This window comes from Gobio gobio (assembly GCF_949357685.1).
Source record: "Gobio gobio genome assembly, chromosome: 4".
NCBI classification, from domain to species: Eukaryota; Metazoa; Chordata; class Actinopteri; order Cypriniformes; family Gobionidae; genus Gobio; species Gobio gobio.
Genome location: NC_137100.1, coordinates 50,881,419 through 50,899,184, shown reverse-complemented (window position 1 = coordinate 50,899,184; position 17,766 = coordinate 50,881,419). Strand labels below are relative to the sequence as shown.

Here is a 17,766-nt window from a genome sequence, read left to right as displayed (position 1 = left end):
AAATATTCTTTAAATTTATTTCTTTATTTGCCAAGCTTTTTAGTCACCAATTTAGCAATACTGGTCGAACGTCGCATAACAATGTTCATGAGCAAAGTGTTCACCTTAGAAGGACTTAAATAACAATATACACACTCTAGTCATAAATGTGAGGTAGGTATTGTGCGCTTCAATTTAAGGACCTATAAAATAGGACATTCAAAAGTAATTTTCATAAGCGTTTTTAAAAAAAAATTTAAACTGTGTTTAGGCCAAGTGTGCCACATGAGTTCTAAAAGTGAAGTCATAGCGTCTCGATCTCCCCCAGTTGGCTGGATGCAGTATAGGCCATGAACCCCGCCCTCTCCATGTATTGATGTAATGGGACGTGAGACAAACTAAACAATCAAATTACACTCCAAATATTTTTTTCCCAAAGATGGTTTCTGTCGTTTTAGGCAGTTTTTATCACGGTGATGTTAGTTCAAGTGTTCGTTCTTTAAATAAGTTTGGTTTTAGTTAGTTATTTGATGCTTTAAAAACGGGAGTGTGACTTTATGATTGACAGCTGAGATGAAGTGGTCACTTTTTTCTGGATCTTCGGGAGGAGATTGGAGCTTTAGCTTTAATTTCACACATAATGAGTTGTTCTGAGGTAAACTGTACTAACTGATTCTGCGTGTGGGTGGGTCCACTTTGCGCTCACTACTGCGCAGACTCGAGACTCAAGATGTCAGCTCTATATTGGGATACTGGCGGTGTAGGTCCTGTCCCAGATGGTACCCTAAACACCCGCGGTCTTCCTCTAAATCCGCACTTTCATGACGTAACATTGCTTTGACCCAATAGTGCGAAGAAGTCTGCTGCAGAGCTCGGCAAAAGCCTTGTCAGCACCCTTCTGAAACCTAAAATGTCTAAATGAGACACCCTGAGGTCTCATGGACTAAATGAACACACGCACGTGGCAGCCATTGTAAGTCCACAAGACCACAAGTGCATATGCAGTGTGCCATTTGGGACAGGGCCGTAGTGGCAAATTGGGTCTCCTTTAGGACCACAAGTGTTATATCATGTTATGATAAATGCTTTTTAATGTTATAATGACCATTTATGTCTGTATTAGTTATCTTATATTAGCATACAGATAAGCAATTAGCCTGATATCTTAGTTTATACACACATTTGCTCTTACCCTACATATATTCTCAATCATCTTTAATGTAATTATGTGTTCAATTAAGTTTTAAATGTCCGAATATTTCAGTCATGTATAAAACGAATGATGTTCAATTATTCACTTAATAGGCTATTATTATTATTATTATTTATCAGTGTAATCAGGTGTAAGAAATGACACTCAATGTACTTCAACGGAATGGCAGTGCCCCCGCATGGACGCAGTAATGCAGCATCTCTCACTTGCATTGCAATCATAAACATGACAAAGATTGTTATGCTTTGAGCTGCTTTTGTTGCATGTTTTATTCAGTGAGTAGCGTTTTGATATTACACTCGAAATACATTTTTTATTTAAAATGTACAAAGTACCACTACATTGTCTATAAATGAAAACCAAATAGTGCACAGAAGGACTTACTTTTGCTTGCGTTTGCCACCTTTGTCTCCTAAAAGGGTAGAAAACCATAAATTGCTATTTTAACTCCACAGAATCAGTGCTATCACTGCTAACACACTATCGAGCAACACAATCTAGATGAGTGAGTTTAGCAGAAGGTAAAACAGCTAATATTGTTTTTCTCATCTGTAATGTTCTTCACTGAGATCTAATCAGATGCTCCAGGTGTTGAAACATGTGGGTCACATCACACTGAAGAATAAGTCTAGCAAAAAGAAAAGAAAAGAAAACAATGCTAATCTAATCACATTCAGCAGTACATGATGAATTTTGAGGCCTGAGGAAAATGCTCCATATACTGTATCTGACATTCTGACTGTCCTGCAGTAACAAGCAAAGCTCTCCCCCTGCTGACCGAATCATCACTTCCCTTATTAAAGCACTGACTTAGCATATATAATGAGTTAGAGGGAAGAAATGGGTCCTGATGTTGGGCCTATAACCCTGGAATTGGGATAGGTGGGAAAAAGTGTCCCAATCAACATGAATTCACTCTATATGAACCATTTATAACCGGTTCTTGATCATGGATAGACAAAATGAGAATGAGACCTTATTCTGCATCCCCACTTTGTCAGCACAAGCCAGAGCCTGCCTTGGCTTGTACCACTGAGGTATAGTTTATTTCAAAACACCTTTGATTATAAACACATCTGCTATTTCTGATATTACATGAATTCTGATCACAAAATACTGTAAAACATATATGAACTGTTAATGTGCATTTAAGCAGCAGGTACGAAAAAGTTTGTCATGACAGCATACAGTAACATACACAGCAAGACTGCAGTATGGAAAAGGATATATAATTCTCTAAAGGTGATGCACACATTTGAGCCTCCATAGTCCTTTAAATGTGCATACTGAAAGACTGAAATGAATTCTACCCATACAAAACTAGACACTTACCAGAGTCAAAACTAGTTTTATATTTATATTACTTTTGTAGCCAGTTTCACAGACAAGGCATAAGCTAGTCCTAGACTAAAATGCATGTTTAAGCTGTTTTAACTGAAAGCAACTTGCACCGACATACAGTATCTTAAAATATTTCAGTGCCATTGTTTTGTCTCAAGATGCATATCAGTAATGTTTTTTTCAAAGGCATGTTTAAGCTACTTAAATGTCTTAAAGGGATAGTTCACCCAAAAATGAAAATTAGCCCATGATTTACTCACCCTCAAGCCATCCTAGGTGTATATGACATTCTTCTATCAGACGAATAAAATCTGAGTTATATTAAAAATGTCCTGGCTCATCCAAGCATTATAATGACATTGCTTTGATAGGTCGTTTTTGAAGTCCATAAAAGTGCATTTATCCATCATAAAACTGCTCCACATGGCTCCGGGTGGTTAATAAAGGCCTTCTGAAGCGGAGTGGTGCGTTTGTAACTTTCTAGCTTTCGGCGTTCAGCGGTACGCAAGTCGACTTAAGTTAAAAGAATAACCCCTGACGCGATGTATAGGAGCATTACAAGCTTTGACGCGTCTCATGGATAGGACTGGGCAACAAACTCAAGCCCCTCTTCTCTTATATCGAAATTCTCCACAATTTCTCTTTAAAAATTCTCGTTTTAGACTTCTAATTCATTACCGGTGTTTTGTTTTGCTCTATCCTCTGCGTTTCTGTGTTTGTCAATACGCATGCTTCAAGGGTTCAAGGGTCAAGAGTTACTCTTTCGCATTAAGTCGACTTGCGTACCGCTGACCGTCGGAAAGCTAGATATTTTAGTCTAAAAAAATTATATGATGGATAGATGCACTTGGACTTCATTATGGACTTCAGAAACGACCCATCAAAGCAATGCCATTATAACGCTTGGAAGAGCCAGGACATTTTTTATTTTAACTTTAATTGTATTCGTCTGAAAAAAGAATGTCATATACACCTAGGATGACTTGAACTATGGGCTTTCAGAAGTGACGAGAGGCCAAACTTTTTTTTATTGCCGACAGTTGCTTTATATATCACAAACATATCCAAAAACTGGAAAAAAACAGACCCCAACTGCATTAAATTAGAACAGATGGTGTCAAATAAGCCTAATAAGAAAATCTTTTGTAGAACAAAAAGTTCATCCTTAAAGTTTCTGTTACTACTTTTTGCTCAGTCGTATTTACTATCTGAATCAGTTATATTAAAGCAGCACTAGGTAGGTTTTGCTCTCGGGGTCCCCCTACAGTTGGGAAACAGTATTGTCCTCTACTTCTGTCGTAAACTGTCATTCTACATCAGGGGATGCATCGCACGTGCATTTATTGACATGACAAACATGATAGCCCTGAACACTGCAGGAGTTCACATGCAGGTGTTCTTTTTGCGTCGCGTGGGAAATGTCTTCATCCCAGGTACAGTAGCATATGTTTCAGCATGTCATATGAATATAATTTCATGGGTTTTATTTTTTTTCAAACGCCAAATGATCGCGATGCTCACGTTGACAAGCCAGCGTCATTATAATAGCCTAGTCTATTGGTTACCGTTTTACAGAATCTATATGATACTTCAATTCAATGTTTGAGTGGTAGGTAATAACCATATATCGTCAATATTATAATATCAAGCTACCATAGATGAATCTGCAAATTTGAAAAATCGATTTGCATTATAGCTTGAGGCAAGACAAATAAACCAATATCACAGACATGTTAGGTATCCTAAAATATGATTTTGTACGTCTTACGTATTTACTTGCAAGAATGTAGCCCCTCCTCCTCCAGCTCACGTCAACGAGCAAACGCTGGCCCAGTGTTGATCCTCGTCCTGCCTTTAATCCGATCACTTTCTCGTTTTCTCTTTTTGCTTTCCTCCGACAAAACATTTGCTTTCTTATTTTTCTGTGTTGCTTCGGCCATGACTATAACATTCAGCAAACAAATGATAGACACCGCTCTACAGTAATTTGAAAGTGATTGCAGTACCAGTTTTGGCCACAATCCTACATACAGTTCCTTTAATATGAGTTCCCCTAGTCTGTATATGTTCCCCAAGTAGCTAGAAATTTCGATAGGTGTAAACCGAGTTCTGGGTGTCCTGCTCTGCTTTTGAGAAAATGAGAGCTCAGACGAGCCGATCTGGAATCTTCCCTGTATGCCGTCATACGGGGAACGGTTACCTCCCCTTCCTCTGCTTTGCCCGCCCAGAGAATTTGGAGAAAATGGATTGTTTATTTTAATCGCAATGTCAGCACAGGCTTTACAAACAGACTTTTATGATATGGATTTGGCAGCACCGCCAAAAAACAGTGAGTAACAGTGTTCATTAATGCCTGATCTGTGATCAGGGATTTCTGATGTGTAGCTAATCATTCAAGTTCATGCAGACTTTCATTCCTTATCGTTTAATACTGTTTATGCATCAGTGAATCAAGCCAGTGACTAAACGATCAACTTTGCATCGTTTCTGTTAGTAGTATGAAACAAATCCGTTATTTAAACGATTAAACTACAGAGAGCGATCAAAGAACACTCTCTTTATAATGTTTGGATCTGTCAATCACACGTCCCGAGTGTATCTTCACACTTGTCCAAACTGCCGTTATAATGAATGACGCTGTTATGCTGCACAACGGAGCTCTTACTGTATTCATATAGATGTCGTGTTTGCTGTTAGTCGTGGTGAAAGCATTTTGTGTGAGAAAATGCATTGCAATGATCACGGCATTCACACGATCAACAGAATGTCTGTGTACTCAATGCTCATCACTGCAGCTTTTCATGTGATGGAAAAAATATTACATACTTTAATATACACTTTCACGATTCGTTCATCTCGACAGCTGTAATGGTTAAAAGTATTCAAGAGTGGTGCCACATGTTACAAAGTTCGTAGAAATAGGTGGAAGAAGACGGCGTGACTGGGACTCTCAGATACAAACAAAATAAACTTGCGCTCACAGTGCTCTCAACAACTCTGTGCAATATAACTTTCTCAGCAATCTTTCTCCAGCTCTCCGTCTCTCTCTGGCAGTGTTTGCAGATCTCACTAAACCACGCCCCCTACGCCACATAATCTAATACTCATTTCAAATGCAAAGATGTCAGCCAATCACAACAGTGGGCATTTTCACTGAAGTCTCACAGTAGACGCGCCCCTTGAAACAGAGCATTCAAGCCAGAAGGCTAATATCAGGATAGGAAAAATGCCTTTTATTTCTAAATTATGGCATTTTGTGATGTAAAAATCATACTAACAATATAAGTACACCTCAGGAAACATTATAAAATAATAAAAAAATCCACGCCATGGGACCTTAAATTTCTAGTATAAGAGTGGCCTAATTTGCCTCCCTTATAATACTCTTAAAATTAACTAACTGGCTTATACGGTTCCTCCACAATCAATCTTCTACTTTGGAGTGTAATCCTGCATTTAATAATAATTATAATACTAATATAAATTTGGAAATTGTAATTAGTTTAACAAATTATAATATATTAACAACATTTATAGAATAATGTATAGTACATGTAGGTGAATTGAAGATAAGGTTTTAACTTTTACATACGTTTTTGTAGGTAATATTCCTTCCTTTGTCCTCTGTATGTGGAGATCTTTAGCTGTTATGAATGTTAACATCTTATTTTAAAACCAGCACCTGTTTTCACCCTATTATCCTAACCTTCTCAGCCCATCTGATTTACACACATTTAAGCTCTCTATATGTGAGAAAAAGGAAAGATACAGTAATTCCGATCCATAAATGAAAGGAAAACAGACTTGCATTGGCTTGCGTAATACTGTTAAACCAGTGTGTGGTGTGAGACTGAAATCATTCTTCTCTCTCACTGGATTTGTTTTCTTCCTGTTTTAGAAAAGAAACATGGCAGGTAGAGGTGGCAGTAAGTTCTCTTCAAATTGTTCTCAACAACTTCTCTCATTTGTTTAACTGGTAATCACTGGGGTGTGTATGGGGTGCTGGGGAGTGGGGCTTTACCACAGTCGTGGATTGTGATTTTTAAATTAAATTAAATGTTGTTATTGCAATGCATAATTTTAGGTCATTCCTACAGTTCAGTATCTTTCGATCTTTGAATCTTCATTTATGGGTGTGTGTGTGTGTGTGTGTGTGTGTGTGTGTGTGTGTGTGTGTGTGTGTGTGTGTGTGTGTGTGTGTGTGTGTGTTTTATGCTTCATAGTCTTTATTGTGTATAGACTGTAAAGTGGTAGTCAGGAATTAGAGTGTAAAAAGAGCATTCAGCGAATATAATAGCTCTTTGTGTGTTGTGAGTTTGTCACGGCTCTGACTACATGAATTTGACGTTTTGAAATGTTACTTACTTGCAGGAACATTAGTTTCCCTGGTTGTTAATTATTTCTGTATTATGTTGATTTCTGTATTACGTCTGAATTGATGTTTCTCCTGTGATATTCTCTTGTGTATTCCTGTTTGGCTTATTATATTGAAGACTGTTCATGTTATCTACAATCATTGGGCAAATCATATAGCCATACTTTAGCATGACCGTTATACTTTTAAGATGGGACTATAGCTTTATAAATGGAGTCTAACAGCAAAAAATAAATAAATAATAAAAAATAGATCCTGAATTATAGTATTGAACTGTTTAAACAAAATCACTACACATGTGGTATTTGAATCTCTCTCTCCATGTCTCTTTTTCCTCACAGATGACTTTGAGCTTGTTATCCCTGAAAGGGGTGAAAGAGTTAAGATTAATTCGGGATCTACTCTCACTGTGTCCTGTCACTTGTCTCCTGCAATCAGTGCTGTTGACATGGAGGTTACTTGGTATGGTGGGACATCTTGTGTTTGCACATATAAGAACAGAAAGATGACACAGGGTGTTGACTATGAGGACAGAGCCAGTCTGTTCATTCATGACCTGATGAAAGGGAATGTGTCCTTAAGAGTGTCAGACTATAGAGAGTCTGATCTGGGAGTTTATATGTGCCAGGTCACCAGTCAAAATACAACTCGGCAGATAACAGTAAATGTAGCAGAAGAAGGTAAGCGCTTCATAGCTCCACTCAGGATCAGCAAAACCAAGCAGTGGTAGTGTGCAATTCCAATCATACACTGTATAGTAATATCAGTGCCTGTCCAATTAACAATTTTGTTTGTTGACATGTGCAGTCTCTTCCATTTCCAAGGACTTCTTTACAGTGGTAAGACAGCACCGTTCTATTTGTGAATAACATACTATATAGCACAACACAATATACAAGGCAATATACCAGACCACAGCTAGAACAAATAACAGCTAGAAGATACAGTAAACAGTGTTACCAAAAATAGGAATAATTAGCATTTTCCAGAACATGGTTCATTGGGTAAAACTGTCTGGCCTAATATTGTGTTACTTGCTTCAATAGTTATATGGATTGCATGTACATTGCATTTTATACAAAATTAAAATTAATTACTAAAGAACAAAAAGCTAGAGACATGGGGCATGAAACTAAAACCACTGGAAAAAGGAAATGAGGCTCAAACAAACTACAACTTTCCAAAGGTGACTAATGCTGATTTCACATGCTATTGGAATTATTGTAAATACAAGTTTCCTAGTTAAAAAATGGGACATGAACGCCCTCTTAAGTCAAAATTTGAATGCAATGAGCTCATAATCACGACTTCAGAATTGGGAAGTGGGACATTTCCGATAGCACATGAAGGCAGCAATACAACTTTGTAGAAGTACACTAACTAGTAAACGGTACAATTACAAGTAGTCACAACAAGATACTAACAAATTTAATTCAAATTAAGAAAAATGTGCAAATATAAATGTTTTTTTGGGAACTATGGCTATGAAAAGCCTATGCTGTGGGTAAAAGTAGACAGGAACCAAAACTAAACTGGAGAAACCAATCCCGATCAGTTCAACAGCATTTGGTTTCCAGAAGTCAAAAATAAAAAAAATATTACCAAGCTTTATTTTTTCACATGACATAAGGAATACATATAAAGTAATCTAGATATATGGAGAATATAAACTACCCTCCTGTCATTTACATCATAAACTTTGACCACTGTTGTGGAAATAGCATTTTCTTCATAAAATAAGGCTAGCGACAGGAACAATGTCTTCCAAATACATAAATGTCAGTGTAGCAAGGAATTTAGTAAGCATTAACCACTAGTTGTGATTCTTTCATTGCGAGGAATTAAAGTAAATACAAATCTGTATTTGTAGTGTTGTGATATTTGTTGTGTTATGATATTTGTCTAGACAAGTTGAAAACACACAACTTTTTCTTAATTAGGATTACAAAATGGGGGAAACAAGCAACGGTAAGTTCTTAAAATCACTCATTGTGATTGTGTCATCCTTATAAAATCTAAGCGAAAAAGCAAAACAAGCAAATATACACTACCTTTCAAGATTGGGCTCAGTAAGATTTGTACTTTTTCTTCAGCAAAGATGCATTACATTGATCAAGAGTCGAAATATAGATATTTACAATGTTACAAAATATTTCTATTCTTTTGTACTTTCTATTCATCAAAGATTCTTGAAAAAAATTTGTTGTAATAATATTTCTCAATATTACTGTTTTTACTTTTTTATTTACAATAAATTCAGCGTTGGTGAGGATAAACAAGACTTTTAAAAATCTTACTGGCTGTCTGTCTGAACCATTATCCTATGTCATAGATCTTGTTTGAGAAGAGGGTATTAATTTTCTTCTGCTTTGTAGAGTTAAACCAATCTGCATATCACAGTGATTCAGACAATCAGCTTGAGGTTTGTGTGCACATTAATATATTAACTAACACTCACTGTGGTTTAAAATATCTTTATTTTACAGTATGTGTGCGTGTGTACATATTCATATATAATTCATCAGATAATTAATAAAACTGCTTTTTTTTTCTAAACTCAATTAGGATAACCGAATGGGAACCAAAAGCCAAGCTACACATCACAATGAATCAAACAAGAACCAATATGGGGTATGTGTAAACATTCATACATTATGTGATTATTAAATTAAACATATACAAAATAAAAGATTAATCACTTAATATAAATACTATAACAATTTTTTTTTTAAATATTCATGATGTCTTTTCTTTCCTCTCAATTGGGATTCTAAGATGGAAGTCCGTAAGTTTAAAAATCATTCTTATTCCACCACAGAACATTGCATTTTGAGCACGTAAGTGAAAGTGTGAGTCCATCTTTCTCTCTTTTCTTCACAGAAAACTTTCAGCTTGTTGCTCCCAGTACAGCAGAAGAACCAAGGGTTTCTTTGGGGTCTGATTTCATTATTCCTTGTCACTTGTCTCCTGGAATCAGTGCTCTTGATATGGAGATCAGATGGTCTAAGGATACAGCCTGTGTTTGCCTGTATAAGGACAGGCGGCTGACAGAAGGGGTTTTCTTCAAGGACAGGGTCAGTCTATTCATGACGCACAAGCTCAGAAAAGGAAATGTGTCCTTACTTCTGAAAAACTTCATGTTGTCAGATGTTGGAAATTACCAATGTCAGGTCATCAGTAAAGACAGAACCGAGGAGATAACAGTAAGAGGTGAGCAGTTCTCTACATCTGATTAATGTGCTCATTAATAATGCCCTTTCTGAATCTTAATCTGAACTGAAACAGAAATCTAGAGGTATGTTAGATTGTAGGCCTACATATCAATCAGTGTGTGATCAGTAAACTGTTGTAGTGTCACTGTCAACCAAATCAAACATATTGTATGGTCATATTTTAGCCGTACTCTTAAAGGTAGGGTAGGTAAGAATGATCTAAAACACTTTTGTCCAAATTTGTTTAAACTTTCTTTAAATGTCAATACATAATTAAAATGTAAGTACTCTGAAAAAGAGAGTATAAAAATCGAGTGACTCTAGACTTTTTAATCTGCAATAAACACCGCTCATTATTTTCGTTCGGGCCGAAACAAGTGATTGGCTTGGGCGCCTGTCACTCTCTCTCGCTACCATGGCTACCGCCGCTTTTGCTCCAGGATCTGCCCACATGCGCGCACCCCAGTGTTGCCAAGTCGGGCTACTTCCACACTGTTGCCGCGGGCTGTTTTTCATGTCCGCGGGTTGAAGCGACCCCAATTATGTGATATTTTGCCCCGGGATTTGCGTATTTTAGCAGGCAGCCCTACCAAAAAGGCACATATTTTTCCCCCCAAATGCGATTTTTACCGGAGAAACACGATTGGGCTTGTTTTGGGCTAGTTTTGAGTAGCAATTGGGCGGATTTTGTTGTGAAAACCTGGCAACCCTGGCGCACCCGTTTGATTTGAGGAGTTCACGAGGCTGTATTTCTGCTGGACAGGTAATCTTTCATTTTGATTATACATTTTTTTGGTTTATGTTTTCATGAAGCATGTATCACTAGCACACGTAGCTGCCTAATATAGCTAATATAACATTTTCTTAGCATAAAGTTACAATGTTATACACTTAGCGAGCCATTAGTAGAGATGATAAATACTCAATATGCTTAGCTCAAGTTGATCGCTGTCGTGTTGAATTTCGCAAAATGTAACTTTAGATAACAAAATGCATGTGTAAAAGCTAGTACACCGCATCCAGGAACTTTTTTTAGAATTAAGTTAGCTTTAGCTACTACCCTCTGTCTAAACTCTTTTACCATGTTCACCGGGAACTTTACCTGCACGTTTATTTCCGCGCCTTGTTTTTATATTCTCTACCAATGTTTACTGATGCTTTTATCTTGCATCTGTGTGTGTCGTAGACGTGTTGTGTGTGTATTTTAAACTTGACCAGTATCGGTATTCTAGCTTGATAGTGAGTACTAAAAGACATCTTATTTGTTTATATTCATAATGATAAAATTAGATTTTTTATTACATGTGATTCTGACATGATGTCACCACATGCACTTCTTCTCTGCTGGCCTCAGGTAAATAATGTGTCTTTCAGCTGACGGTCGGCGTGGCGTGTTCATGTGTTTTGGGGGCGTGGCTTTGGAAAGAGCCCAGAAGGGAGAAGGTGGAGTGAATGGAAATAATGAGCTGTCTTTAAAACAGTCGTGAGAGGTCTACAGACACTCAATTTTCATACTTTCTTTTTCAGAGTACTTACATTTGAATTATGTATTGATATATAAAGAAAGTTTAAACAAATTTGGAAAAAAAGTTTTTTAACCAAATCCTACCTACCCTACCTTTAAACTTATCACTGGAACATTCAAGATTTTAAAACTTTTAACAATTAATTCCTGAGTAAAATACAATGAGACTGATATGTCAGGGCTCTGGGTCCAATTTGAATGTTCTACATGAATAGTAAAAGACCAATTAAGTATAAATACAGTAAGAACGGAATGAATTATGAAATTTAAGCTGATAGCTACAGCATAATGTTTTCCATCATGCTACAAGAAAACTGTATGGGATTCATATGCAATAATGTAGTGTTGTATTTGTGCCAGTTAGATGTCTGTTAGTTCAATTATCTAAGCATTACATTTCCATATAAACTTAAAATAATATAAAATTATTATTATTATTTAGTAAGGATCAATCCTGATGTCCAACCTGTGAGTCAGTCACCAATATTTCAAGATGGAAATGCTCAGTTAATGCTACACGAGGTAAGAGAGTATAACCGTTACATTATCCATGGTAAATTATCCTCTCAATAATATCAAACTAGACTTTTGATTTTAATAATGTGGAACATTTTAGAAAAATAAGATATTAAAAGATTATAATCAGCTCCTTTTCCACAATTCTCGTGGATTTCTCTTTCTTTATAATACTAGAGGCCAGATTTACTAAAACATTTACATTTTAATGAAATCTAAATGGTTTCTGTCCCTCCATTGACAGCTATGCAACTAGCACTTTTAATTTGCTTAATATAATGGTAAGATAGAAAAAAAACATGACAATTTCTTTCCCCCAAAGTTATAAAAGAAAGAAATGATGGTCTCAATCTAATATAAAGAGTGCAAAGTTCCAGGAATAATAAAGTAGTAAAACAACTTAGGAATTATTATTAATATTAAATTGTAAATGCATTGTAAAACAATTTTATCTCAATCAGGATAAAAAGACAAGAGAACCATCCAAAAGTAAGTTGTCTTAAAATCTCCACCTTGTATACAAAATTTGCACCTCTGTTTGAATGGATCTTGACTGTATAGTGTTTGTGTGTTGTTGTTTTTTTAAACGATGTGTTTGTTTATAATTCATTATAGAATTATCAAGACATGCTTCACATCACAGTCAATCAGATGAGAAACAACATGGGGTAAGTGCGCATATTAATACTGTCCATAAATACATTCACACTATTATTTTAAAATCTTCATCACACCATGCATTGATCAATAAATGATGCATAAATAAATAAATGATGCATCAGTATTCATCCCACTGTGTTCTCATACAGCATTATATATGTACGGTATTATACTAGCCCCATGTTGTGACCTTTTTTTTTTTTTTATAAAGAATCACTGTAAAATTAATGTTTGAATGTTACAATTGGACTAAGAAGTCTAAAATCTTTTTTGTTTGAATCTAAATTAGAATTACAGCACGGGCGTCTCAAGCAATGGTGAGTTTTCTCGAAGTCAGTAACACGTTATCAGTTTTCTAAGAATATTTGTGGTTTGTTTGTGTGAAAGTACTAGTGCGTGTAAGTCCATCTTTCTCTCTTTTCCTTACAGATAATTTTCAACTTGTCATTCCCCAAACAACTCAAGAAGCAACGATTTCTATGGGCTCTGAATTCATTGTTCCTTGCTACTTGTCTCCTGAAATCTGTGCCACTGCCATGCAGATCAAATGGTTTAAGGAGATGGACTGTGTTTGCGTCTACAAGAACAGACGCGTAATTGAGGGGAGGGCTTACAAAGACAGAGCGAGTCTCATCACTCACGAGCTGGAGAGAGGAAATGTGTCCTTACATCTTAGTAACTTCAGTGTCTCAGATGTTGGAGATTATCATTGTCAGGTCATCAGCAGAGACGGAACAAAAGAGATTACAGTAGGAGGTGAGTATTCTGCAAGATCATACATCAGCCAGCGCTCTAATTAACAAGCTTTTGTCAGAATAACATAAATGAAACCACATAATGTTCAGCATGAACATAAACTGTAGTTTTTTTTCTTATAGTAATGACACTTATGGAAGCCCAATCCTAAATTGATCAGTGCATGTGTTAGGAAATGTAGTAGTTAGGTATATAAAAGTATCTTTTACAAACCTAGTCACACTTGAGTTATTGTGTTCTTAGTGAGGATAAAACCTGAAGTCCAACCTGTGAGCAAGTCACCAACTTCTCCAGATCAAAGTATTCAGCTAAAGCTGTTTGAGGTAAGAAAACCTACAGGTTCATTCATTTGAAATGACTGCACATAAAAATTTATTTATGTTGTCATAAATAAATATTACCAGATATGTTAAGGATATCAGAGTTTAACCCTTTGGGATTTGTAGTGTTTTTTGGGCCCTGAAGATGTTTTGACATTCTCTGATATTTGTGCTTATATCAGTTCCCTTTCAGTCAGTCACGTTCGACTGACGTATGGGGTCTCACTTGGCTGGCAACTCACTCATTCAGCTTTTTTCTTTGGATCCGAGCAGTTGTTTTTACTTGCTCTGCCAATAGCCTTCGCTTGAGAGATGTTCTTCCTCTGGAGAAAAGGCAGATTCAGTGGTGTTATGCCCCACGAGTGCACAGATAAGTGCAGCAAAAAAAGCAAAACACGTGTGACGTCACGATCAAATGTCGGTCGCTGCATTGGAGGTTGGGCTTAAGTTCTCTGGGGATGAAGACTTAGCAGCGCTGCCCCTTTCTGGGAGAGTGGTACATGTTACGTCGGACCCAGAGTTGATGACCATGCTTTCTCAGGATGTGGTAAACGCACCAGCACCACTCCTTCCCCCCCGAGGAGGGCCGGGTGGAGAATGTTTTGTATGTGAAAGAGTTTTTTTCTGTCCTAAAGTTTGAGTTTCCTCAATCTCACGCCACAGTGCAGAAGTTTGGGGTTGAGGTTAGAGGATGCGATGCCTCCTCCTCACGCATTTCCAGCCAAACCTTTGATGGTTCCGTGGAGCCAGGTAAGAGTTACACCATACTCAATGCCTCTACTTTGGGACTCTAAGCCTCCTATCAGACTCAGTTATGCGCACCACTTGGGACTTCTCTGTAGTGCTTACGGCTCTGCAGAGAGTTACTTTTGAGTTGCTACAGTCAGTCAGAAGTAAGATCCTGTCCCTTAAGATAGCCCCTGTACTGCGCTAAGTGCCCTTATGTAGTGATTCCCCTCGGGTAAAACCATATGTGTATTCTTTCATGGTATGGTTCCCCGTTGGTAAACTCGTGTCTTTCCCTGTCTTAGCTCTGCGTTTGTAGTAGTTTTTTTCCATATGTAGTACTGCCCCAATAGTCAGTCCATATGTGCATTTTCCACAGGTTACCTCCCTACGGGCTATGTGGCCTCTTTCCATCTGGACTTGGCACGTTTCCCCAGTGTTATCCAACCAGCTGCGGCTGAATTGGGTAAAGCAGAAAGGAACTGCAGCTATTGACCTTCCCCTTGGAAGGTTCTGTTCGTACATGGGGAGCAGGGAAGGGTCAGTGGTTGTGGCTCTTTCCATAGGGACCCCATACCTCAGTATCAACGGAACGTTGAACGTGACTGACTGAAAGGGAAGTTCTTGGTTACTGTTGTAACCCTCCTTACGTCCCTCCTGCCACAACCCTGGATCCCATCTTGGCTCCTCAGCACAAACCTGAATGAGTGAGTGGCCAGCCAGTTTATATACCCGCATGTCCAGGGAAGTGGCAAATCTTGTTTGTCAATGTTCATTGGCACGTTTTTACTACCCAAAGGGGATTGGGTTCCCAAGTGAGACCCCATACGTCTGTATTGATGAAATGTTCCCATTTCCTCCTTCAGGAGATGTTACTTATAACATTTTCATGGCAAAAGTCTACACTGTATTCAGCACAAATTCTGCTATATTAATACTTGTCATTTTAAGAAAGTTTCTCACTGGCATATTCTAAAAGCAATAGAATGGAATTTTATTAAAAATGAAAATATACGTATTTAATGTATTATTTATGTTAATACTACACTCTAAAAAAAAAAGGTTCTATATGGCACCAAAAATGGTTCTTGGCTCGTAATCATAGCGGGACCTTTTTTAGTGCTATATAGCACCAATTTTGGTGCTTCAGCGGTTCTTCACCGGTTCTTTGACTAAGGTGCTATATAGCACCTCTGAAGAACCACTGAAGCACCAAAATTGGTGCTATATAGCACTAAAAAAAGTTCCCCTATGATTACGAGCCAAGAACCATTTTTGGTGCCATATAGAACCTTTTTTTTGAGAGTGTATATTGTCTTTTTTTACATTTCCAAATCCAGTCAAGTAAACTTTGTTGTCATTCTGCTGTATGTGGAGACATACAGTACAAAGGAATGAAATGTTGTGCCTCACAGTCACAGCACCATAGTTAAACATACTGTATATAAACATACACATACAGTACCTAATCTATTGAAAGAAGTAATCTAACGATTTACATTACATATACTTTATACTATGTTTTACACATGTAACACGGTGCATACAAAAAAAGGACAAATAAACATTCAGTGCCAATGAAAAAGGTGCAAGATGACATTAAGTGCACGAGGACATAACAGACAACTGTATGCATGTACAGTACATGTAATCAGAGTTTGGACGCTCCAATACTGACGATGTTGGTGGGTTTTCTGGTGCATCGTGCAAGGAAAATGTCCAGGATGGAGGGGAGAGGGAAACGCACGATTATTGCAGCTGTATTCACTTTACAATGTAGGGTCTTGCAGTCAGCAGTTCCCATACCAGACAGTGATCAGCTGATCAACACTCTCTCAATGGGGCGCCTGTAGAATGTAGTGGGTTGAGTGGAAGGAGACAGGCTCTGTTCAGAGGGCACAGGACGTGGAGTCACTGATGGGCCCTCTTGGAGAGTGATGTAGTGTTGGTGGTCCGGGTTTGTATAACTGAAGTCAGACTATTTTCTTGACTTTACAGATACACAAAATATGGACTGAGGAGGAGACGAACAAAATGGATGAATCTGCTCTAATGTCGGGTGAGTGTAATCAGTGTGTAATTTCATTTCAAATGTGCATGAGAGGTCAGACTCTATAGGAACACTAATCCAATACTATTAATGTAACATGTTGTTATTTCAATTTTCAGAGATGAAAGTGAACAATGTGCAGGAGCTTCACCAAATGTTGATCAAGGCTTACACAGAAAAAGACAGACAACTGGAAAAAACTGAACAGGCCTTGAGAGAGACCAGAACAGACTTGGACAGAGCCTTAAGACTCAACCCTCAATTTTTGGACAGAGACAACCCAAATCCCTTTTAATAGCCGAGAAATGTAGGCTACCTGACGCTTTCATTACAATTGTTTGATTTTTTTTTCTTAAACAATTGACAGTTATTTTATTACAATCAATTTTTCAGATTTGTTTTCTACATTAAATAAGACATGTCATCCTGAAGAAATGTGAAATTAAAATGAAATACTTAATGTTTATTTGTAACTTTCCATAAAATAAAGCAGCTTAATAAATGATCATTAATTTATAAATATTCATTAATGAACAATGCCCGTAAACAGGATTTCTTTATATTAGGATTTCTTTATTAGCCAATTGTTTAGCAACATGTTCTTTTCACTTTAATTGATCAATAATATTTTTTAACAATTAATATTCACCTTAGAAGGACTAGATAATTATTGTGTTCTTCACTTAAAAGACCTGAAAATGGGACATTCAAAATTTAAAAAAAAAAAAATTCAGAAAAACATTCAAAACAAGGGAAAAAGTTTATCAAATTACTTGGTATAGTGCAGGCAGTGCCCCCGCGTGGACACAGTAGTGCAGTGCAGCACCTCACACTTGATGCGTAAACAATAGTAATGTAGCCTATAATGTTTTGTCACTCTTTATCTTTCGGCAACATTATATCAAAATATTACACAAGTGAAGAGGTTTAAAAGCTCAGTTTCATGTGGTGATATGAACTTAGAAATTAAAGTTGTCTTTCTTGCATCAGTAAACATCAGAGCTTTATAATAATGTGGTTATAAAGCTCTTAATCCAAGGAGTTCAGGTAAACTGATTCATTAGCAGAGGAATATTTATAAATTAGCAGGAGT

The 17,766-nt window shown here is 37.1% G+C and overlaps 1 protein-coding gene across 1 annotated transcript; it reads left to right on the top strand.

The window, feature by feature from the left end:
- The first annotated feature begins 6,422 nt into the window (after positions 1-6,422).
- LOC307124977 (uncharacterized protein) lies at positions 6,423-17,389 on the top strand. Its single transcript, XM_079814499.1, has 15 exons — positions 6,423-6,459; positions 7,250-7,588; positions 7,716-7,747; positions 8,849-8,876; positions 9,284-9,330; positions 9,474-9,545; positions 9,789-10,118; positions 12,088-12,167; positions 12,623-12,650; positions 12,777-12,829; positions 13,111-13,138; positions 13,251-13,577; positions 13,821-13,900; positions 16,622-16,682; positions 16,793-17,389. Exons 7-15 carry the CDS (start codon positions 9,896-9,898, stop codon positions 16,966-16,968), a joined length of 1,056 nt encoding a protein of 351 aa, XP_079670625.1. The 5' UTR covers positions 6,423-6,459; positions 7,250-7,588; positions 7,716-7,747; positions 8,849-8,876; positions 9,284-9,330; positions 9,474-9,545; positions 9,789-9,895; the 3' UTR covers positions 16,969-17,389.
- The last annotated feature ends 377 nt before the right edge of the window (positions 17,390-17,766 follow it).